The sequence below is a fragment of the Amblyomma mixtum genome, chromosome 3 (genome assembly GCF_055824585.1).
Source record: "Amblyomma mixtum isolate Tamu chromosome 3, ASM5582458v1, whole genome shotgun sequence".
Classification (NCBI taxonomy): Eukaryota; Metazoa; Arthropoda; class Arachnida; order Ixodida; family Ixodidae; genus Amblyomma; species Amblyomma mixtum.
Window position 1 is genome coordinate 121,952,419 of NC_143014.1, and position 25,539 is coordinate 121,977,957.

General features: G+C 47.8%; 1 protein-coding gene across 1 annotated transcript in view; it reads right to left on the bottom strand.

The window, feature by feature from the left end:
- The window catches only part of LOC149351653 (S-adenosylmethionine synthase-like), a 31,856-nt gene extending 17,977 nt beyond the window's left edge, over nucleotides 1-13,879 (bottom strand). Inside the window, exons 1-6 of the mRNA XM_089580993.1 lie at nucleotides 13,672-13,879; nucleotides 11,108-11,185; nucleotides 10,714-10,836; nucleotides 8,060-8,172; nucleotides 6,322-6,465; nucleotides 2,652-2,870 (exon numbers count right to left, since the gene is read on the bottom strand). Of these exons, the coding sequence (XP_089437119.1) occupies nucleotides 2,652-2,870; nucleotides 6,322-6,465; nucleotides 8,060-8,172; nucleotides 10,714-10,836; nucleotides 11,108-11,185; nucleotides 13,672-13,813 (819 nt within the window). The 5' untranslated portion in view covers nucleotides 13,814-13,879. The remainder of the gene's footprint in view (nucleotides 1-2,651; nucleotides 2,871-6,321; nucleotides 6,466-8,059; nucleotides 8,173-10,713; nucleotides 10,837-11,107; nucleotides 11,186-13,671) is intronic.
- Between the last annotated feature and the right edge of the window lie 11,660 nt (nucleotides 13,880-25,539).

A 25,539-nucleotide genomic window follows, 5' to 3' on the forward strand; every position in this document is an offset into this window, starting at 1 on the left:
AGGGCATAGTACAGTATAATCTTGTTACTACGAACCTCACATTAACGAATTTTTCATATTTACGAACTTTTTCAAAATCCCCGCCAAAATATCTATATTTTCAATGTAAAAATATTTCACTACTACGAATTTCAAAATACCGAACATTTCAGAATAACGAGCATAATTTATTTGCCCACCTATTATAAATGCACCTCATTATTACGAACTTACCCCGGAGAAGTGAGCCGACTCCCCGAGAGGCACACGCTAACTCTGCTAATCGCCAAGGGCAGGCATCCGATACAATCCAGTCCAATCCGAAGCCGCCTCGCAACCGGAAGTTGGCTCGTCTCTCCTCCTCCGTTTTTTTTTCTCCCACGGTGTGCCACGGCCGGTCTCGACGTCTCGACGCGTGCGCTCTCTCCTCTCTCCTTAAGAGAGAGCGAGAGAGCGCGCGCGTCGAGACCGGCCGTGGGTGTGCATGTGACTAGACTACCTCCGCGCTTTTCTTTTTTTTGTGTGCGGCCGCCGCGAACGCGAGGCCTAGTCGTTTCTCGCCGCTGCGTGTTGACTGTGCTGACGATGAATTCTGCGGGCGCCAGCGTCAAGATGAAGCGACGGCAGTTCACGCTTAAGGAAACACATCGTTTCGGAAGCGCCTAGTGCAGCGCTGTTAAACCTTCGGCTCGGACTCCCGACAGCCATAAATGTCCGCCAGGCTGCCGAAATGGTAACTGGGGTGTGGTGGAACGTAAAGGCCTCGACCATCAACAACTGCTGGAGGAAAGCTGGCCTGGTGAAATCGCCGCTTCACACAGAAGACTGCGATGACGCTGATAGCACGGATGACGACAGCGCAAAAGAGGTGCGGACTGAAGTCACTGCGAAACTCTCTGTAGACTCTTCTGTAACTTTTGCCGACTACGCCGAGTCGGAAAATGCTGCCCCTGACTGTAGAAGACATCGTGAGCAGCGTTCGCGAGTATGGAGAGCGCGGCGAAGAAAATGAACTGGACGACGATGCCGACTCGCCGCCTGCAGACCAAGCGGCCGAACCTGTGTCTAGTGCGGAGGTTCTTGCATCCATAGGCAAACTTTGCACATTCATCGGACGTTGTAGCGATGTGCCTGATTCTGTGCTCCAAAAAGTTGACGTTGAAGAGTTCGTCCTGGGGCGCCTGTGTCGCACCCGCCAGAATCACGGATTTCTTCAAATAAACGAGCGCTGAACCTCTCGTTTGCGTTCCTGTTTGAAAATTACATAGCTTGTCGTGTGCCCTTCCTGAAGGTACAGTATTTTCATTGTCCAGTAATACTACTACCTTTTTTCGCGAGTCTTTCGTTATTACGATATTTCAAAATAACGAACGATTATTCGCGACCCCGCGAAGTTCGTTGTATCGAGATTTCACTGTATTCCTGCAGAGCCACTAATCAGAGAGTCTGATAAGTAAACATGCACTGACTGCCTATACGTGCGAGTGCCTATTTCCAAGTATGTTCACTAGAGGTCACTGGTGGGCTATGTACTATCACAATGGAAAGAAACGTGAACAGCGCGGCGCCTACGCGCTCCGCTGTTCGAATTTCTTTTGATGGCGCTTTTACCTACGTTGTAAGAAAAAGACATTAGAGTCGTCCTAGAATGCATCACGGACAACTCTAGAGCCTTTCTGATACCACCGAAGTTAAAGCATGTTTAAAAAAATGCGAACAGTGGAGCACCTAGGTCCCGCTCTGTTCGTGTTCCTTTCCATCGTGATAGTACTGGGCTGTGTAACCCAACAATTTACTGCATGTCACAAGTAGATGCAGCAGCACCCTACTATAGTAAACTCAGATATAGTAAAGTAAAACTAAAGTCCCATTTCACGTTCCATAAATGACTGTACATTTTTTTTTTTTTTTCATTTACAATAATAACATCTTTAATGAAGAAATGGCTAGTAAAGATGCCTGGCCATGGCAACACACACTATGCGAAATGATGGCATTGCACCATGCTCGCAGTTTGGGACATCTCAGCCACAGACACGTAACGGCATAATCGCAAAGCCAACAGTCAAAGGAAAATGGATATGGGAAACAATAAAACTGGTTTTGGTTTTAGGGGGTTAACGTCCCAAAGCAACTCAGGCTATGAGGGACGCCGTAGTGAACGGTCCGGAAATTTCAACCACCTGGGGTTCTTTAACATGCACCAAGAACGCACAGTACACGGGCCTTTAGCATTTCGCCTCCATCAAAATGCGACTGCCACGGCCGGGATCGAACCCGCATTTTTCGGATCAACAGCCGAGCGCCATAACCACTGAGCCACCACCGCGGCAATGAATTTTTCCGAAAAGCCTGGAAGCATGAGGAGTTCTGCCTGCTCTATCCACAGGATTGAATAACAGTGGACTGGGTAGCAAGGCAGTGCAGTTTGCCATCCGACTGTACCCCATAAACTTTTGTCCATGACTGTACAGCGAGTATATTTGTACAGTATATTTGTGCACTGCCATTTGTAGCATTTACTCTAGGGTCAGACAATTGTGCAATCCAGAGCAAATCAAGCCTACAAGTGACACTGCACATCTTACTTCCTGCCACAAAAAACACACCAATTATAAATTGCCTCGCAAGTTTCAAAGAATGTTAGCTGAAGAAGGTCATTTAAAGCTTACCATAGGACCAGCCTGTACAAATTTTCCACAAGGGTTGATGTGGTAAACGGTGCGCCGGTCCAGATATTTCGATGGGATCACATTCTTAACAACATGCTCCATCACTTCCTTGCGAAGTTCTTCCAGGGATATGTCCTCGGAATGCTGTGTAGACACCACTACAGTGTGAACCCGAATGGGCACTGCCTTGCCATGGTCAAAATAGTACTCGCACGTCACCTATGATAAGGAAAAAGGATGGCCATGGTTACAGAACTGTCAATAAACCCTCAAAACGTGCATTGTAAAATGACAACAGTGCTTTATGGTCAACTCAAGGTATCCAATGCGACAGCAGAACCATTGTATATACAGTGGACGACCGATTTTTCGGACCCTCTAGGGACCGCGAAAACGACCGAAAAATCAGGCAGTCCGGAAAATCAAATTTCACCGAAAAAATCACGAACTTTTTACCAGTATGCCGGAGAAAGCGGCCAATTGTATTGCACACATTCTAAAGCTTCTCATGACTATATTTCGCCGCGCGACATAACGTATAAACGCGTATAAGGGCTGCATTTTTTTTTCCAGATTCGAGGGCCAATTTTTGGGGTGTGGCCGATACACGCGATGTGCTAAAGAAATAATTTTTTTTAAGTAAAAACACACCAACCAAGGAATGAGCGACATTTATTCCACGTTAAATCGTCACTCACGGAGTATTTCGACTCTTGAGCTGGCGCTGTGCTCTAGTGCACGCTCATTCCAAAAGAAGCCGCGCAGCATGTCCGCCGTCAACGCGTAGCCGTTGTTCCGAAATTCCATCACATAGAGGAGCAGCTCTTCTTCCAGTTTGGAAACTCGCACGGCTTGCCTCGGAAAGCGCGCTTTTTGCAGCTTGTGTTTCTCTTTTGGTTGCACCATCATCGGACGCACTTCTCGGCCACGTCGAATTTCCTGCCCGCCGCACGCTTACCGTGTTCGAGAGCTAACTCCCAACCGTGTAGCTTAAGGTGCTTGCCCATCGCGCTATAACTGCGAAGCTCAGCGCCAGCACGCGAACGCGCTCACACGCCACAAAAGGCTGGAGCTGGCGATACTGATCTCTATGTAAATCGCGGAAAATCGCGGCGGAGAAAAAAAAATTGATGACGATGATGATCAGGCCGCCCGATGATGATAACGGCCTCGGGCGCCATCCATAGACGGCACTTCGAAGCTCCTATGCGCGCGCTGGCCTCCGTGAACCGCGCAGCGCCGGAGCAGATCGCGCAGGCCACGGCGCGCGCCGTGACCGCTGCGATCTGCTCCAGCGCCGCGCCCAAAGCGCGCTCCAATCGCGGAGGCCACGGCGTGCGCGTAGCCTCCGCGATCATATTCGCGTTCCGTATTCGGGACGAAAGGCTCGGCACAGATGAGTTCCGTGAACTCAGACTACGGTTCAAGTTCGTGCCACGGAAGACATTCAAGAACAGTACGAATTCGAAAACACGCGAGCACAATGTGCCGACTCGCGCAGAATTTCAGCGTCGCAAGTTAAGAGGCTCCCTTTAAGCTTGAATTTCATTTTGTTTGATCAAGTTTTCGATCTCTCCTGCAGTTTGAGTTAATGAGGTTCCACTCTACACATTATATGGCGGCTTGGGTACTGGCGGCGAGTGCGAACGAGGTCCGAAAAATCGAGTGGTCAGTTGCGGTGCGTCCGAAATTTCAAGCGCTATTACACATTGGCTCTATGGGCCATGTCGCGGTGCTGCGAAAAAGTCCGAATAAGCAAGCCTGTCCAAAAAATCAGCCGTCCGAATTTTCGGTCGTCGACTGTACAGTGTAATACACTTGTAACAATACCAGATATGATGACATATTGCTTAAAACGATCAGATTCTTTAGATTTGTCAATTCCCCCGTTGCCCCTATGTAAAAATAAACTGTGTATTCTGATGAAATTATTGGCGAAATAACTGACACAATAAGATTCTGGCCGCCCACAAGGTATTTATGACCAAAATTTGTCTGAAAGTTTGAAAAAAATAAAAAATATTTTGAAGCGAATTACATTTACTACACAAATGGTCCGGCGTGGCGAAATCTGTGAGGGGACGTTGCCGATGGCCTTGGGAGCTAAGCGCTATCGCCGTTGGAATCGCTACAGAGAGGAAAGAAGAGCTTGCTTGGTGGCCACTACGCAATGCTTTCTCACATCAGCATAGTTTCCGCCATTTCCGCCCATTTGTGCATCAGTGAACTGAGTAAAAATGGCAGCAACCAAGCACACGGCAATATCTCTGCAACCATTCCCCACTTTTGTCCTTGAGAATTTACTCTTTTCTTAGAACATTCCTTCAATTTCACGCTGTCTGCAGCAGCGCAGACCTTGGAGACATGGGTGCCTCCCTCGGCAAACTTAGCAAAGCACCAAGGGGCGCCCTTGACAGAAGCCCCTGTGGAGGTGGCTACATGCATGGGCTAATACCTACATGCATGGGAGAATACATGGGTGAGTTTTTTCTGCTTTTTTTTGCTCGTCCAGATATAACAATAATTGTTTATAACGATTGTATTTTCCAGTTTCCGCAATATCATTATAAGTGCACTGCACTGTATTCCCCACCTGGTTGTATGGCATTACAGGCCTGGATACTACAATCCATGTGAACATTGTAAACTGCTGCACAAAGAAAGGACAACTGTAGTCCAAGAGCTCCAAAAACATACCGTGTGTACTGCCCCCTCATATCTTTAAAAAAAAAGGCACCATATTACTCTAAATGCAAACTGAACACTAATATTAAGGGCCCCGGTGCATACGCAGGAGTTGGAGCTGCCCACACAATTCCTGCTCCTATGAAAGAGAATTAATATCCAACACATTAAACCACCCTCCTCAAACTTGTACCCTACCCCTTGGGAGAGCTGGCTTGCACCACGAACAAATCAATTGATGCATTTCAGTGCTGCTCCTACTCCAGCACATCCACAATAAGCTGGGAGAGGAGTGGAATACATACGGCTGTAGCACTGGTCTGGAAGAGACAATTTATTTTTATGCGAAGCATATTATTAGAGCTACACTACAGCCCATCGAGCGCGGCGGTGGAGCTACCATTGACCTTTAGCGTGACCACGTGACACCACGTGACAACATGACGTCACAGCAGAGGAGAGATGGGCTGCCGGCTCACGCGGTCGGCCGCGGCAGTGGAGGCTCCACATCAGAGGCGCTGCAGCTGACCACGTGACGCTACAGCAGCGGTATAAAGCTGAGCTTGCCTCGCTCTCCGGGCACTTACGAGGCGGCCAGGTGTATGCCGCCTAGAAGCAGGGCTGATTTGAACGAGAAGCGAAAGCTTCAGCGTGCCACAGAGACCGATGAAGAGCAGGATGAACGTCTGGCTAAGCGGCGTGCTCAATATGCGGCTCGGCGACAACGTTCTACAACAACTGAAGAACAAAGCGAGGAACTTTACCAAGCCTAGCCATCAATATGCTTCGCATCTGACTAGGCTTAACCTTAGCTAAGCCTCAGCCATTTTTTCTCTTGCACTCAATATTTCAGCTTCACTGTCTGCTCCCTGACCCAAGGAGAATACCAGGAACAATTTTAAAAAAAATCAAAACAGAACATTGGAGGTACATATACGAAGAACTGCCTGGCTCAGAGCTGAAAGCATTTACACTTTACACTCACTTGAGTCTTGGAGTCGGGCCCTGCCCAAGGAAAGGTTCCATCTCGGCGAAGCTCAGCCAGCCGCTTGTTCAATTTGTGTGCAAGGACCACTGTCAGTGGCATGCACTCGTCAGTTTCATCTGTGGCATAGCCAAACATGAGACCCTGCAATAGATCAACCAGAACGCTGCTGTTGTACTCCACTTTTGGGTACCGGATCTCAACATGCACTGCTCCACCCAACCAAACATCAAAGCAGCATTAATATACAGTGAACCCCAAGGGACCATGAAGATTGCTCATATCTAATCAGGAGTGCTTCCAAAAACAATGTTTGAGCATGCAGTGTGTGTCCAAATACCTCTTCATGAAACAAATGAATGAAAAGGCCTTTCAGGAGAAAAGTGACTGCAATATAAGCATTTACTGCACTCCTGATGGTCTACTACATACAACAATAATAAGGCATCAGGCACTGCTGACTGTTAGTCTTTTTTTTGTGTGTGTGTGTGTTGTGAAAAAATGACTGGCTGCTACAAAAGCAGACATCTCACTTAACTTTCCAAGGTATCTTTCAGTGCCCTCGCGATGTTCAAAAAACTGCACTAAATTATCCATGCAAACATCAGCTGCATAGCAGGTCATTTTATTTATTTATATTTTATACACAGTACCTACAGCGCCCTCACTGGGGCATTATTGTAGGGGGGAGTGCAGGTTCAGAGATAACATCCCTGCTGTCATTGTCAGCAGCAGTTTCTCATGTTAGGTCAAGCACCTCTTCAATTACAGCTTCCAATGTGTCAGCCCTACACATTTACACACTTTGATCAATGCTGATATAGGCACTAATGTCAATGAAAACACCCTTACTGCTCAGCTTAGGAACAATGCTTCTCTCCTCTAAGTTTACTGTGCAGTTCCCACTCATAGTATTGCAGTCATTTTGAGCTGAGCAGTCACTAGGCGCCACAAACCCCGCATGGCGGAAGGCATAGACAATGGTGGCTTCATTAACTTGCTCTCAAGCACTTGTCAGAAAGTGGACAGCCCTTAAAGGGGTCGGTAACACCGCGTATATTCCGTTTAATATTTTAATGTCCTCCCAAAACCACATTCATGGCTCTGATGTTGTCCCCACACAGTGGCGGGTTTTAGCAGCGGATATGACATCACCTGGCGCGAGCTTGACGACTGACAAACAGTAAATACACTGCAAATTGTGTGAATAAATAGAGAAACATTTTGTCACCTGTCTGAGTTTTATATTAGATCAACAAAAACAACTTTTTTGTCTTCGATAAAAGCCCTGCAAAGCAAGTAAAATAAAAATACACCACCAGGGGCTCTGGCATGGAAACGACGCTGCCAGTCTCAGCAAGAACGAGTTAGCAACCATAGAGTGCAAACTTCCGCGACGTGCTCTGGCAGGCTGTTTTGATTGATTGCGCCAGATGCCGTCATTGGGAGAGCGAAATAGGAGTGGGAAGACCCGCCAAAATTGAGTTGAGGGCAGCGTTTTGTTTGCTTGTATTTTGAAATTTCTTCATTGAATAACTCCCGTTCCTGTGCATCGATGCCTGTAATTCTTTTTAAGTCAGCATCTGTGTGACATAAAGAATCCACCTGAAGTATAGCTGGTATCCCCCCCAAGCTGTGTTTCGCAGCTCCTTTAACAGGAGACTACTTAATACCAGGCTCCAAAAGTTGCCCATTGCAAATTCCAAAATTCCTTGTCACCAGCATATCTTGTTCTCACCTGATCTCCGGCCCCAATGTCTTCCTCCCTTCGCTGCTGGTGAACGCCAGCTGCTATCTCAGGACTTTGCTGCTCAATAGCCACCAGCACGTTACACGTCCTGTAGTCAAAGCCTGCAAAATGAAGAGCAATAGCAAGGCAGCATTTGGTGAATTGTGATGTTTACATGCATCAAAAATAATGTCACTGAAGTGGACCCATACGAATCTAGCAAGGCCATGGCACAAAGCAAATTTGTGTAGTAGAATTGGAAATTGGTTTTTTGAGGAAAGGAAATGGCGCAGTACCTGTCTCACATCTCGGTGGACACCTGAACCATGCCGTAAGGGAAGGGAGGAGTGAAAGAAGAAACTGAGAAAGATGCCGTAGTGGAGGGCTCCAGAATAATTTCGACCACGTGGGGATCTTTAACCTGCACTGGCACCGCACATGGGCGCCTTTGCGTTCCACTTCCATCGAAACGCGGCCGAGTTCGAACCCAGGAACTGAGCCAAGCGCCCTAACCACTGAGCCACCACAGAGGGTCAATTCGCATAGTGGCAATAGCACAGCGTTGCAAGTCCGACTTCCTCACCAGGTGTAGAAGAATAAGCAAAGAGTAGATTACAGGTGGAATGTGCCTTTTAAGCGCCAGTTCCAGCACAGAATACACTCACCAAAGAATTGCATGCAACAATTTTATATATTACATGTTCGCTGTCACCTTCACACCATGTCAAATTTTTAGCACGCATATGCACCAACTAGCTCAGCTTGCCAACCTTTTACCCAGGTCTAGTTTAAGTATTTTGGACATAGTTTCGAGATGCTGGAAAACCATAAGTGCCGATTTACACCCCAGACAGGGCGTCGACAAATTGAGTTGCTATGCTTGTTGCCCTGATCAAGTTGGACAATGGATGCAAAAGCACCGCGAGCAGCAGCAGCTGCAGGAACGATTAAATGCAAGTCCCTCACAAAATTTTTATTAAGTGCTTTTCCAACAAGCTCACTGACAGCCATAAACCACCAGCTACATTAAACCATAGTGCACAGTTATTTGGAAAAACGAGTATGCATACAAATATGAATGTTCATTTACTCATGGTTTTGAGTAAGTTATTGTTGGCCATAAGGACTGGCAAGAAGCGACAAATTAACATCAGAATGCAACTGCTGTGCATAATCGTGAAGCGCGACTGAAAATGAAAATGTGGAGCGTGGATTCAAGGTCCAGATTCTGGAATCTGTTACACACATTCTACAGGCTGCCTACTGGAGCATGTTTCTTTGTAGCCAATCACGATTGGGTCATTGGGTCATTCTGTGGCAGATAAGTAAATCTGGTGCAGATTTGGTGCCCAGCTCCAAATCTGCTAACGGCATTCACCCCTAGTTAAAATCAGAGTTTGGCTGCCAGGCATACAATGCCTAAAAGAGCTTAATGTTAAGAGGCAAATTTCATATTTCGAAAAATGTTAACAAACTGCTCACAGAACAGGTTGCGCATTACGTGCTGCAGTTTTCCGTCTGCAGTTTTCCTTCTTCCAACTAAATCTGCAAGCTTTATAATTGAAAGCTTCGCTTTTCTTCCAGAGTAACACTACAGAGTGGCCTATGCAACCTAAAGGCAACTAACCAACATTTCAAAATTTGCACCCCTATGAGCCAAAATGTTTAGGTTTATTCTCTGAAATAAATCATTATGATGCTGCAGCATGACAGCAACAAATGCACACCTAAATAAGCTAAGCCCTCGATCTCACAGGAAGTGATAGCATGAATAAGGGGAAAAAAAAAAAGATCAACCATTAGAACGACCAGTCAGGGACCACAGCACCTCTCATAATTCGTTAAAAACTTCTCTACTAACAAGGTGAGGGTGCACACATGTGGCACTCAAAATGCCACACGTCTAGAGCGACAGGGAAGGGGTGGGGCTCTCTTGACCCTTTCAGGCCTGGCAGATCACTGGAAATATCTAGTCTGGCTTTTGCATAATGCATGTGAAATCCCTTCGGTGCATTACTGGAAGGTACTTCCTAAAAACAGACTGCAAAAAAGCATCAATTCAGGCAGTTTACTGTACCGTTTGAAGTAGCTGAATCTAAAGTACCTTAAAAAAAGACAACTGCCTCAACTTTTGCCACAGTGAAAGGAAAGAAAGAGTAACACTAATTACTGTCTAACATTTATCACAAAAGATCTCACTAGACCACTTGGGACTTCAGAAGTGGCAGTGGAAAGTAAACGAAATTCTTGGTCATTTCATGCAGACCTTCATTTGCAAACCTTTTACACATGAAGCCTTTTTTTTTTTGTACAAAACTGATGCGGTGGTCAGGGTGGCACCTCCAAAGCTTTCATCCAATGCCATTCAGTCCCATTGTAGCTTTTCATTAAAAATTGAAAAATTTCGGCACAAATTTTCACACACACAAAAAAAAATCCATGACCCGCAATACGAGGAGAGTTGTCTGGGAAAGTGAGCAGCATGCACATGTTTATTAGCTTGGACGGTTCTCAGGCCTAGAGGAATAAGGGAAGGGAGATGAGACAGGGTCATTCGCTGTGCTATAAGGTCACTCTCTAGGAGCGAGTAAAGCATTGCCCATTAGGAGTTAAGCGATCTGGGAAAGGAAAAGAAACCACAAAGCTCTAAACATAAATATTACCTTTGGTGCTGCAGTCATAACCTATCTTCTTAACAGTCTCTCGCACAATTCGCTGGTAATCAACCACAGCATCTGATGTGATTTCTCCAAACACCATGATCATTCCGGTCTTCGTGGCAGTTTCTAACAGAAAAAGGAATGCAGTAATGTAATTGAAGCTTTATTCCCAAAATGTTGAGAACAAGCCACGGAACAAACGCTGATATGTTAGCTTGAGGGAGTCTGTGGCCTTGATAGCAAGCATAACCACCAACCAAAGTATTAATATAAACAAGGAACACTGCCTTTTGCTTTTCACAGTTCCTTCCATGCCCCGCCCCTTATGTGCAAGATAAGAAAAACAGGCATGTCAATGACTCTCTGAATACCCACACAACAAAACAGCAATACTTACCACACGCCACTTTGGCATTAGGGTCTTGTCTCAAATGGGCGTCAAGTATGGCATCACTGATCTGATCACACATTTTATCTGCAATGAAGTTAAAACAGCATATTAAAACATGCAGCGTGTACTGAACAGTTTATTAAATTCACAACATAAAAACTGTATCATTATAGTACCCAAACAAAATGATTCACTAGGAGGCAACAGTAGGTGCCTGTGGCAGGAGCCACTTGGCATCCGGTGCAGATTCTCCAAGACAAAACAACTTGCAATTAGCAGTTTGCAGCAACGGCTGCTTCAGAACACATCTATAGGTGGCTAGTACACAGCAAGCATCCCATACACCACTATGGAGCACTACTCATAGCTTCCACAGTGGAGGAGGATATAGGTGGATAAAAGAGGTGCACCGACTTTCACCACACTCCTCACCCTCCAACATGATAGCTGCTACGATGTATGTGCAAGATATCTAGTGTAGCTCTGCAAAAGATGGTCATGCGAAAATATGACAAAAGAAGAGCAGACTGCTACTATTTTAACAGCCGTATATTGAGTGCAAATCGGTTAGGTCACTGAATGAATATATTCCACAATATGTCTGTTCCATGGCCTCCAAACACGTCCCTTCACAACAGGAACAATTTTTTTGATTTCGCAATATTGCAACAGGGGCCTGAGCTGATTGAAGTTCAGAATGGCGCAAAAGACACACACACAGGAAAAATAGGGGATGACACAAAGAGCGCCTTTGTGTCATCCCCTATTTTTCCTGTGTGTGTGTCTTTTGCGCCGTTCTGAACTTCAATCATGAACCAACTAGCCCCAAAGCAAGTTCTTCTGCCTGAGCTGAGCTGAGCTAGTTTCAAGCTGGCCACACTTTAGCAGTAGTGAAAATTTTGCACGTGGCACTCTGGATACAGTGCGGCAGATTACCAAATGGCTATGCCACCACTACAGTCAACACCACTTTTCAAATGGGTACTTGCATCAGTCAGACGAGACTACGAGAGAAACCTTGGATGTTTGTGACTGACAAATATGCACCTCTCTGTGGCTTGGAGTGATGAAAAGCAGTTTTTTCTGGTACCTCCGTGCCAGGTGCACAATAGAAAGCTGATGAATCGTGGCTGCGGGCTATTGCCTGTACTGCCCAAATGTCACAACGGTTAGAAGGGGATCAAAAATGGCTCTCCAATTTATAAATACTTTAGATAGGTAGCATGTAATCGCACGGGTGCCACGGCAAAGCTCTCACTGTGAACGAAGCAGGTGGTGACGAGCGGATCAGGAAAATGCAAGTTTTCACGCTTCTGGTCTAAGAGATTGCGGCCACCATGTCAGTGCAGCCCCAGTATCGCAATCAAGACAAAATGGAACCACCAAAAACGATAACATGACAAATTCAGTTTTATTACCTTAACGAACTTCGCTACACTAACACAAAGGCTAACAGCAAACTAACAATGCATGACAATCTGAGAATTCCAAACCCTTTTACACAGTTTTCTCAAGTTTTATACGCATACTTGAAATCCTCTGAAAGCAGTGACAGAGGAAGGAAAAGAAAATGTGCATTTCAGCCGCTTGAACCTATACGCATAAATCAATCAGTGGTGTCGCAACAGCTCGTACGAGTTCTCTCTAAAAAAAGCGCTCGGCCTTTTAACAGGAACACTTCAAACGCGACTGTTCCATATACTTTTGACGCATAACACAACGGGCGCGCCAAACCGTGAGAGTGAAAGCGTCGTTGATTGCAACCAAGCGGAAACGCACAGCCATGAAAGAGGTGAGTAATTCCCGTACTTTGGCATTCTGTCGTCAGCGTCATGATACGTTATCACAAAGCAGCCCTGCTTATCGACAAAGTTAGTGGGCAGGTCTAATTGTAGGCGCCGCGACGGCATGCGAGCGGCAGGAGTATCGACGATGCAGGGAGCGCGAAGCTGAGGATCGCTACGATTCGCGCGCATGATGAAACCCGCGCAGTTCGCGCAGTGGATTCCGGCAGAGGACCACGTGAGTGGCAACCGAGCACCAAACGTCCAGTGATGGCTAAATCCATCAGTATATGTCTCAGGGTAGCGCTGCTGCGCTTAACACTTCGCCTGGACCTTAAGCTTCACCCCGCTATGCCAGCACTGCTCCGCAAGTTACGGCGAAAACGCAGACAACTGTAGCAAATGTGCTGCCCTTTAAACAAGCGCGCTAACCCTAACACAGGAGCGTGTGAATCGCGCACACAGAAACGTGCTACTCGTCGCGGTCTCACCATGAAGCTATGCGTCGATCCAAATACCCATGCCAGCGCCGAACCTCAAAACACAAATTACGCGCTAGTTTCCGCGGCACTTAAGGCTAGGCGTTCCTACAAAGGTATTATTTGCAATTAATTGCAAAAGAAGGTTGTTAGGGCCTTTACTGTATGAAAACTAATCACACTGCTTCTATATAAGATCGAGCTGAGTTTCAAATACTTTAAAACAGCTGTAGCTTCCTTTCAGACGAGCACCTTGGGAATAGCCCCACAAAACCGAAAAGGAGCCGAGAATGTATGGACTACTCACCGGTATGTCCCTCGCCGACGGATTCTGAACTGAAAAGGAAGGTCTCCAACGAATCATCACCAAGTTCTTCATTGTCGTGTACGTCGTGCAACGCTTCACCGTTTGTTACAACGTGATTACCAACATTATTGATCAATGCCATGATTACAACCGAACGGAAAACAGCAAAGCGTGCACAGACGTACCACGATACGGACAGAGACCGCCGAGATGGCTGCGCTCGCATTTATATACCCACGCTTGACGTCACGTGACAAAGCTCCGCCTTCTCGGAAAAGGCGCCATCTTCAACAGCTGCCGGATGGAAACTTCCTGCATGGCCCGTTCAAAGGACAAATCGACGTCAACCAAAGCCGTTTGCTTTGAGTTAGGAACGTATGAGTGTACCCGCACGTGTAAAGCTTCTTCCATTTTTCTTTTTAAGCGGTTCCTTTAGTTTTCTGTTCGCGCTGCCGCACTGACTGCCGAGGCGCTCATCGCTAGTGAAGATATGGAAAGTACCCATTCTTAAAAATTGGGACTCGCTACTTTATATGCGCAATTTATAAAAACCCTTATTTTAGACCAGCACTGTTCATTCGATGCGGTTGTCCCAAATTTTATTTTCATATTTCTACGCGCCGCAAGTCCAGTGCCCAGAGGTTTCCCCGGGAATTGAAATTAGGTGGTTGTCTAAATTTCTGGGGGGGGGGGGGGGGGAGTGTTGCTGAGGGTTTTCATTTTTTTATTTGCGTCATTCATGTGTCTCGTAGAGCTAGCAACGTTAATGACTCCAATATTCATGCCAAAAATTGCGAACAACCACTTCATTTACACAAGGACTGAACTCGTATTTACGAACAAACAAAACTAAAGAACAAAGACTACATAAAATGTGTAGAGAAACTACGCGGTAGTTCACATTACTATCAATAAACCTGATAACAAAAACTAGCTGTTCAGCAAACAGTTGCGTAACGCAGATGTGAGAAACGTTGTAAAATATGCACACCTGTGAACTAGGCATAAGAGATCAGCTCAATAATTACACATACACATCAGGAAGTAGAATCCATGGTAAATGCTGTATACACACACCGAAGGTGTACATTGGAGCTTTGATATCAGCCACGGCAATTTGCATGAGACCGACACATCTAGATATGAATTTACGGCTGCTACACATAACAATTGCTTGAATTGCTCAAGTTGATGTCAGGACGGCACGAAAAGAACAAGGACGATAGAGGCACAAAAACACAACAGGACAGGCGCCTGTGTGTTGTGTTCTTGTGCCTCTCTCGTCCTTGTTCCTTTCGCGCCGTCCTGACATCAACTACAGATATACGAACCAACTAGCCCAAACCAAAGTACTTCTTGAATTGCTCAAGCACAGACATTTTACACATCCCGACCATTCACTCAATTACTAAACTAGTAATATAAATATAAACAAGCACGTGAGCATTTATGTACTTCCTACTAATATAACAAATATATGTGGACATTCTCGAACACATTCCGAACAGTTACATCTGCCTGAGTTTCTTGCTGTGATATCTTGCTATGATACTTCCTTGCTAAAACAAGGAAGGGGGGGGGGGGGGTACACTCTCCCTAGGGCCCTTGGGAGTGTTAGGGAAATCACTGTCAGCCTCTACCGCAACACGGGGGGGGGGGGGGGGGGGGGATGAAGGAACTCTGCTGCTTATATAAAACCGCATAGAACTATAGAACTGCATGTTTGCGCATCTTGCTTTTTCGTTATCGGTCCCATGCGTTGCTGGCCTAGTTTGCTCCGCCATGTTGTTACTGTAATTACTATGCTGCATTGTGAACCTTGAAATACGTCCCGGTAGGAGCACGGCACCGGGGCCCGCAGTGGAGCTTTCACAGCGGAACAGACAGGCTCAAGAACATCGCTGAGGGCTTCGTGAAGAGAAGCGCGCGACTTGCGCATGTTTGATCTCGCGACACAAGTTCATCGCTCTGCAGGCGGGGACGCGTGTGTACATATACACTGCGACCATTCGGCGAACCAAGGCACTTACACCGAGGTCATCCAGAGATTGCGGCGGCATATCACCTCTGCTTTTGGTTTCGGTGACTGGCCCTGGCTGCACAAATGATTATTGCAGCAGTAGCTGGAGCAGCAACCGTGGCAGCAATAATTATAAACAGCATGCGCGATTTCGCGCCGGTGACAATTAGGGGTCCGGTTTGCCGTGTCAGAGACTGCGCGGCTCGAAGTCGTATATAAACTAAGGAGTTTAGATTATACAAAAAACTCGTTTCTCCTCTTGTCCGCACTTGCACTGCGCAGAAATGCGTCGGCCGTTTACGCGCACAGTGATCAAACCCGCGGCCCGACGTTCAGCAGCTGCAAGTTATGGTACAACACGTGCACTGTGAGTACCGCGAAGGCGGGTGTTGATTGAGGAGCCCGCGCTGGGTCATATGCTCTTTAGGCGAGGACGCCGCGCCTTTTCGCTGCCGTCGCAGGCTCTATCGCGCCTCGGCGCTGCCGCAAGGCGAATCAGCGCCGCGACGCGAATGACGAAGACACGACCGCTAGGCTTCGGAAGGATGGCGCCTTTTCTCGGACGTGAGGCGCGTCTCGCTGTTTGGAGAAGCCAAGCTGGGAAAGAAGCCGCGCTCGAAGAAACCCTACTCTGCCTCGAACGTACTGGTGTTGCGGATCGGCGCCGACACCATTTCGACACGGACGACACAGCAGGCGCTACGCTGCAAGTCAACAGTTTGCGCCGCACGACGCGTTCGTCGCATTTTCGCGCACTGTGGAATTTGATTGGCAGCGAGAGACGCGTTTGTCAAGTTCATCCTCGGCGTTGTCGCGTCCTGACCGCTGGTATGCAATGCGAGCGAGTGCTATCTCAGTTTCGATGCGGCTGCCGCCGCGAAAAATCATTTGGAGGGCACCGTCGGCGTAGCCCAGCCGCAGCAGCGCGACTACAACCAGAACGCAGCTCAACAAAGGCGGAAGAACAGCATCGTGAAACCTGTCGAATTTCTTGCGCTCTCAGTGCGTAAAAACTGGGATAACGTGATTTACCTAAGCGCTGGTTAGCGCACTTTTGTGACTCATAAATTGCTCTTGAGGGTCGATGCACGAGTACTCGCTCCTTACAGTCTCGGATGGAGGGCGCTCTCTGCTGCCATCGGGCGACGTGCACCTACTGGTGCCGTCCGCCCGGCTCGACCTCGGGTCACCAGGGTCGGGCCTCGGCGGCCGAAGCCGTGCACAAGGGCGTCGAGCGCTTCGCTCCCCACGAAACAACGCCGCCGCCGCGGGGCTCGCAAGAACGACCGCGCATGCCACGTCTGGGAGAGAGCTCCGCTGCTCGGCGTTGCTTCCTACAGGCTCAGCACAAACACAACACGGTCGAGTAATATAGGCCGCACAAGCCTTGGCGATCACTTCACCAGCTTTTCAAAACTACACTAAACGCTTTTTCTTTTCGGCGGGGTAAAGGAAACGGGTACGGAGGGAGGGAGGTGGCTGAGGAGGGTTAAGGTGAAAAGAGAGCTTCGCCTTTTGTGCGGGGGTCGACAAACAACATTCCGATGGGGTCCTTTTTTTTTTTTTTGGTACCCCTCTTAGTCCTCTTCCTTTGCACCTTTACGAAGCCAGCGGAAAGTTATTCGCAAAAAAAAAAAAGAATCCAAAATTGACGACCGATGAAAACAACAGTCAATACAATTGTGTGGCATTCTTTGTGCCTGCTCTTCATTCGGGCATGGCGAGAGACACCTGAGGGTGAATTGTTTTTATTACTTTTTCGTGCCCTCTGTATACATTTGTAAGCGAAACTTATCACGAGTGCGATAGAGGTGAAGTAGAAAAAAAAAGCGGTGTGGTCTGAGAGGAAAAATTTTCATGTTTAGACAATAGGTAAGTTAATGGACGATTTTTTTTTTGTGCGGAATAATTAATTGCAAGGCAATTTAACGGCTGACCACTAGTGGGGCCTATAGCTGCTCCCGAAATAGCTATTTGATCCAGCCGACTCCACTGCACCGGTTTCCCAGGAAGCAAGAAATGAAGTGAGGGACATAGAGTCCTACAATATTTCTCTGTTAAAAGAATTCTGGACCATTTGAACGTACAGTGTATCTCTGGCTCCGTTTTCATTTTCTTGTCGTGTAGTGCTGCATTATCGCCACTGTGAACGAAAGGCGAAGTCTTGGGTAACGACTAAAAGGGGGAAAAATAAATGAAACAAACAAATCAAGCTGAAGGAAGATGGAAGGGTGGTGACAACGCTGCGGCTGTCGTCATGGCTGACGCCGTTGCAGTCTGACAGCGTAGTGTAGTCAGGGGAGGAAGTTTTGGTTTAGCTGGTCGAGCCTCTGCGTAGCCGACCATCCAGGAAAGTGGCCTTGCCGCAACCTTGTCTTTGTTCACGCACCTTGGCCTCTCTAAATGGTCTTTTGTTGGGGGGGAAAAAAAAAACAAGGGAAAGGTTCCGGTAGCTTCATTTGGAATTCCATTATGGTGTCATATATACAAAAAAAAGTGCTGGGGATCAGATTTCTCCAAACCAAAAGCCCTGCCGGTGTTAACAATGAAGCTGTGTGGGTGAAATCACCCGAGACGTACTGATTTTTGATCCCTCCATTTCTCTCTCTCTCTCTCCCCCCCCCCCTCCCCCCCTCCTAGCCGGGAACGAAGCAGCGAACGAAGCCTCGTCGACAAGGAGCACATGACGACCGGCGAAAGAGGTGCAGAGGAAGCTTGCGTGGCAGCTTATAATAGACACTGCCGGCAAAAGTAGGGAAAAAGAGGCAGCTAACTCTACGCTGTAGCTCTTCGCCTCATTGTTATTATTTGCTGTAACTTTTTTCCTTTTTTTTTTTTGAACCTCCAGCGCTGCATACGGAGAACAAGGTTGCACGCCATTTCGCAAGTGCTCTGCTACGAGAGAAAAAAAAAAAGAGAGGAACGAACCAAGACTGAGGCGGTGCTATCGATTGCCACAAGAGATGGAGTCGCGGGCTCCGTCGCGTTGCGGCGAACGCATGGTGGCATAACTGCTAGGGATCATCGTTAGGGAGCGGGGAAAATTTCCTGCACTGAAAAGTCCCTATCGTGGCTCCCACAATTGCAAGGCGTATCGCTCACTCCCTTCAGGAGATTCAGATACCTAAAATGGCGACTCTATTCCAGGCCGAATTGAAATTAAAACGAAGGCAGACCTTCGAACCGTACTAAAAACAAGGACATCATTTTCGTATCTTCCACGCTTCATTCTCGAACAATGTTTGCGGGATTAGCTCTCGCTGCGACGGCTCGTCGCGTCGTTCGCTCAGCGGTGAAGGCTGCGACGGCGAGCTCGTATCGGCATAACTTTTGGCCCGTCGAGCGCATCGGAGTGCAGCTGCGACCCGTGGCCGCTGTAGCGGCAACAGCTGCCTCCGCAGGCGATGGGTGAAGAACAAAACGCGCAGGACGGGCTCAAAAAGCGAACGAGTGCTTCATCTGTGTGTGCCCGCGACGCGGAACCCTGGAGGGAAAGAAAGTGAAGAAAAAAAGCGGTAATAATAAACAGAACAACGAACTTGAGAGGAGGGTAAAGATGACGAGGGCCGAGCAGGGAATGTCATCAACGAGCGGAAGTCTAAAAAGCCGGGGCCCTATACGCACCTGCATCAAATGCTCCGGCATGCACGGAATCTGTATCGCGGAGCAGCGCAGGCACACGGGCGAGTAAAGAAACACAGAGCGCGTAGAGCGCCTTGTCTGTGTGTTTCTTTACTCACCCGGGTACCTGCGTTGTTATAAGATGTAACACCAACTTAGCTTATACTTGTATCACAGGCTCAGCGCAGCTTTCCATGTAACAATGTATACCATTGTCATGTGCCATGTAACATTTAGGGAGGTTGGTGTCTGTCTTTTCTTTGGAATACTTATGCGGCGGATGGGCTGTTTTCAGAGGCCTCCTGAGATTCCGTGCTATCTCCGTGCAATTTGTCCAACGGGCAGGGCGTCGCGCCGAACGGGCGATGGCGTTCCGTGGACTCCCTGGCAGCGGTGCAAAAGACGCTGTAAGGCGAAGCTTAAGCGTCCTCAGATTTTTAGTGCCCCCTTGTATTATGAGCTGTTTTCTCCGTCATGAATACAAGCACTTGACCAACTTCCGATTATGCTGAAAAAAAAAAAAATGTTCTGCCTGTCAAGCTAGGGTTAAAAGCTGTCGCTTCAGCCTCGACACACTGCCGGCTGGACCATGAACCGATCTGAGCCAGAATTTGCGCGTACCGCGCTTCCAGAGGGCGAGGTTTACTCGTGCACTTCTCTCTGTGAATACGTTACCGCCAGGCTTTGCATCGTTCGGCGTCCTGCGAGAAGCCTGGGCGCCGCTCTGAACAGCCTGGTCAGATGATCAGTGAGCATATACAGGAACACTACAGAGGGTAGATTCCGGACACCTCTGGTGTGGCGCCTGCGGCGAACTGCTCGAATACGCTATCGTGTAGAGAAAAGCGAGGCAGCGACACCACTAGCGACAGTTTTTGGGAGGGAGCGCACGTCGCTTCGCGGCGAACAACGCGCAGTCGAGTGGCTCGTCGTCGGGAGTCTCGCGATCGACGAGGTACGCTTGCTTTGCCTTTGACAGTTCGGTGGAGCGCGCTTTCACGTGACCCGGCCCGTTCAAACACAAACGCGGCTGTGGGAGCGCTCCGCTGTTCGGCGAGGGGGACGGCTACCGGTGGTCTTCGTGGAAACGGAGGTCGGAGGAGAGGATAGTGCGCCGCCGGCTTTTGAGGCCGAGGCTGCTCCGTCGTCTCACACCCTTCTGGGGTCATGGTCAAGGGAGGGAGAGAGAGAAAAGAAATGAAGGAAAAGCGCAAGCAGAGGCTACAACAGCAGACGCGGGTACCACAGACGTAAAGCAAAGCGACGCGCTGGAGCAATTCCGAAGCATGCATTTAATTCCGAAGCATACGTGCAGGCTTGAAGATTTATCGCTGCAAGAAGCGTCGAAAGTGGACGGAGACGAGATAAAGGCCTCAACAGAGCATGCGACTCGTACCGACTCACGGTTAGTATGGCCATGGCGAGTGCGCTTCAATCGAACGGCCGCGGCATGACTTAAGTTACCCAGTGTCTCTGTAGGCGTTATAATGTCGCAGCACAAACCAATGAAAGGAAACCAGCCGTACAGCGTGCCGGTTGCAAAGTGCGCAAAGCGCATAGCGGCTAGACAGCAGTAGGCCAGCCAGCGTACGCGTAAGTCGACATGATTCGCACTCTGTGGCCAGATTTGTCGTCTGAATGCCAGCAGCAAGCTCTCCTCTCCTTCCTCTCTGCACGTCGGCCTAGAAAGTAATCTTGAGCGCCTCATTGATCTGGGGGAAAAAAACTGGAGGGGGCACTTAAGCTCCGCATGAAGGGTATGACGCGATAGCATAATGGCTAATTCCCATATATGCAGAAGGTCATTCTCTGCTTTACATTCATAGGTCCCTGGGAGTCCCCATACCACTGCTGGTGCAGTGGTGCAACAGGTAAGCGATGCGCCACTGCCCTGCAATGGCAGGTGGGCCAGCGGTGGGCTTTGTGCGGCCCAGGTTGCTTTTCCCAAGTGACCAACCCTTAATTTATCTGCCACGGTGGGCTGGTTGTGGTGACCCCGCAAGGTCACGTGACCCAGGTGGCCCACCTGCCTCCCAGGCTGCTCTCTGGGGACAACGTGCCAGAGCCATGCTCCTGATTATTCGCTCACAACGCCGACGCCGGAATTTCTGGATAACAGGGCCTTTGCTGTCCTACCCTACAGTTTATAAGGAAACTGCGTGATCTCATGTAGACATTTCGATAAAAGTGGCGCAGGTTCGTGCCTTGAGACCTGAATGATGGCGCCGTATTCGGGTTCCTTTTCTTTTTTTTTTGCTTTGTTTTCCCCACAATTATTCTAAGCCTTCGGTTACGCGCTTTCGGTTGCACGCGAACTGTGGCCTCTTCCTTTCTGCAAATTTGACCTCCTTGGTGTGGAACCCCTATATACATTTTTCGTTTGCACACTTATAAAGTATATTCAGGATGATATTAGCTTGTTTTACGGATAACCTTGAGTGATATTAGCGCTGAGTGGTTGAGTGAATTCCGCGATATCGTCTATAGGCCACATATGCTTTTCAGAAAAAATCCTTCCTTCGAAAAATAACACTGAAATGAACTCCCGATTCCAACGGCATACTTTTCAAATGGCGCCTCTCATTCTAGGTGAGTGGACTATGCAAAACATTCGAAGAACTATAACCACTGGCTGCCAGGACAAGCAGGCTGCCGGAACTAGTAAATCATCGGGGCATTTCGAGGAATCTGTCCTGAACAACATGCGGCTAGTTTCCGCTTCGCATTTTGCGTTTCCGTTTCACGTGCCGGCATTCGATTTCAAGTACATGCGAGGTATGCAGATAAAACTAAAAGAATTTTCACAGCACAGAACACGCGTTAGAAAACTCATTAAAAAAACAAACACTCAAACGACCCCAAGGCATGAACGAAAAAAAAATGGCTGGTAGTTTAGCATAGCTAAGCACGAAATATTGCGCGAAACCTTGCGCGAAATATTGCGCCCACCTGCGCGGTGGCGCAGGTGGGCGCCACCGCCACGTACCTGAAAACGCGTTTGAGGTGTTCACTGACCCAGGGAGCTAGTTATTGCGCCTTTCTTTTCCTCAAAATCAACGGAGTCTACAACGTTGCCAACGTCAACGCCAATGACCACAGTTAACGCCGGTGGCCTCTTGCTCCAGTGCCGCGTTTCTGCCGCAACGTTGTCCACGCCAACGCATGCATGCACACATCTATCTGTCACTACCGCCACGTATCTAAGCGCGATTGAGGTGTCCGCTGACACAGAGAGCCAGTTATGTGCCTTTCCTTTCGTGACTATCTCAGAGTCTTTACGTCCACCTGCGGATTTTGCGAGGTAGGAGGGTAATAGTACTTTTTGCGCGCGGGTGTAAGTTGATGAAGACGACGATGTGCGATGCGCAAATTCCTCTAAGTATTATCCAAATACTCCTCTACTTGTACATGAGTGTGTTTGTATCCGCTATGCACCCTGGCCAATCCCCCGCCGTGGCTATGTGCCATCACCATCATCACAGTGCAAGTGTGTGGCAGTTAAACACGAGGCTTCATCGGTTGCAGCGAAGCTGATCTGTTCGCTCCGCAGCAGGTTCGAAACCCAACCGCGAAAATATATGTTTTATTTCTGCATGTATTTCACGGGCTTCCCGTCCACCTTTGTATTTTGCGGGGTAGGAGGTTAATAGTGCTTAAGCACTAAGATATAGGCTACTGATTTTTAGCGTGCAGGCAGGCTCAGACAGGATTCTTCTGCAAGGTGCACCCTTGAATAAGTGCTGGCAGCGAGGTATATATACTGTCACGGACAAAAGCCTCCAGGTCGCATGAGCGGCAACCGAAGCCGATAGCTCGGTTGTTGTTAGCAGGTGGTTCCAAACGCACTTGGGGATGAGAGTGTTGGACTCCCATGCTGTAATGTGTGGTAGTGAAATGATGTTATTGTTCGCAGACGTTACACCTGTGTGCCTAAATCGCCCTTCACATTCCGTGGAGAGTTTTGTCCTCGATAGTATGCTACGTCTGAGCTCATTTTTACAACCTCGCTGATATACGGTGATCATAACCACCGCCGCCACTTGCCGCAGCGTATGGTTTTTCAAGTTTGATCACGTCATTCAGCCTCGTGATTGGCCCAGCTACAGAGTCTGCTTTTAGGCAGAAAAAAAAAGGAAATAAAGCAGCGGATGTCCTGTCCCAACACCGATAATGCGCCCCAGAGAACATGGGTTGTCATCACTGCCTGGCTTCACGGTGCACGAAGAGTCTGAAGCGCCATGACGCCACACTCTCGACAACCTCGTTGGGCGCCGGCGCGACTAGACCACCTGCCACTTCCCGCGAATCTCTCGAACATACTGTAGTGCTGTCTGCTTCACTGAGAGCAGATGACCGTTAGTCGCCGAAACCTATGCAATGGCCGCCTCATAATAGCTTCTCAGACTCCTGTTTCGCGGACACCGTGCTGTGAATCAGGCTTCGAGCAGCACAGCTCTCGTCTGCGCTTCTTGTTGTTGTTCTTGTTGCCTCTGAAGGAATGGCACATACCCACGGAGGGAGGTTGGCCAGGGTTTGGCGCAGGCCCAAGCAGAGGAAAAATTTACCGAGACTTAGCTCCAACGGTACGTAAATAAAGATTTAGGAATCAGGGAAGGTGAGTAATGAATTCGAGAAGATTTTGAAGTGGTAGGAATGAAAATCGAGAGAAAAAATCAATAAAATATTGACGCAAAAATATCCCGGTTTCCATAAAATAACTGTGAAGAAACTCACACACGTGTCTTAAGGCATGCCTTTTATTCTTTGATGCCACGTCATTACTTCCATTCTGTCGCCGCTGCGCCATGGGTGCCATAATAGCAGATATTGCTCCACTGCGCTTTTTGAGTACTGCGAGAGCATTTTATGACGATTTCTATAGGAAATATGTCTCGGCAAACGTAGGTCTGTTGCATCGAACTGCCAGCCGGAATGTAATTGGTCCCCCCTCCCCTTCCCAGGCCGTGAAATGAATTGGAAGGTTAATTGTCTTCTTCCTGGCCCAGTAAATTACTCCGTAATTAAAAGTTCCTGTCAGTGCCCTAACCTTTTGTGGGGCTTTTACTCCAGGCATGCAGACCAAGGGCTTTTTTTTGTTTGTTTCTGCTTGTATGTCTAAAATTGAGCGACATTAAGAAAGGTTATAATACTCCTCACTAATTTTTAGTTTGTTTAAAGTGTCGATCCTTTACCAGAACGACACAGGGAGAGAGAAAAAAAAAAGAGGTCTGCTCGAACCTTGCCAGCAGACCCTTAAGGGATTGTGCTTGCGTATTACCCAAGATGCCTCGTATTTTCATCAAATTTGATACATTAAAACGATATAGAAAGCATTTCTAGCTGGAATTTTCGTGACATGTCTCAGTTTTCGAGAAATGTTCGGATCATAATGCTAGCTACCGTTGGGCATCTACTGAGCTATTTGCACCTAACTCTCCTTAACTTGCTTGTCCCGAACTGTCCCGAATTTGTGCTTCTGAAAATTACAGAATGCGCCGACTGTCCACATTATTTTCGAGATGTCCGTTTCCCCCTTTTTTTTTATTGCACACATGTGATTAACTTAGCCCTTCACTTCCAACTGGGCGAAACAACTGACCTTTGTCTCTGTTTTAATGTACTTGCCTCCATTAAGACATTATGCATATGCATTGTTTACACGTAGCGTCTCCACTGAACGAATCGTTCTATCGGCCTGTGATTCTGAGTGTCAACTTTGTTGAGAAAAACTGTGGGATGATCCAGCGTGAATTTATGAATGCTTGCCAGAAGGTTTGGCCCGATGAAGTCCAGTATAAAAAACTGACTTTCGTAACGGCTGACCGAGATTTATACATGAAAACCACGTTCCGGAGCCTCAGATCTCTATTTCCTCCTTAAAACTTCTTTTTGGATGAGTTGGTACTTACCGATTTTGTAGAAAGTTTTAGCGCAAACAGACGTAGACCACGAGACATGTAGTCTGTGTCTGCTTGCGCTAAAGCTTATTACTGTTTCCCAACCTTAAGCAAATGACATCACCAAAACGCGCCGTTGTTTCAACTAACAATATCTGAAGACAAAAAAAAAAGCGCTGAAAGGACCGGTGGCTTGATGATGATGATGATGGTGGATTTTTATGGCGCAAGGACATCTGAGGCCAAACCATGCACCATAAAGTTTAAGTTGGAAAACTGTAGAGAGCCTTCGAAGTCGCAAGCGGTGCAAATTTCGCAGCGGTAGCTTTA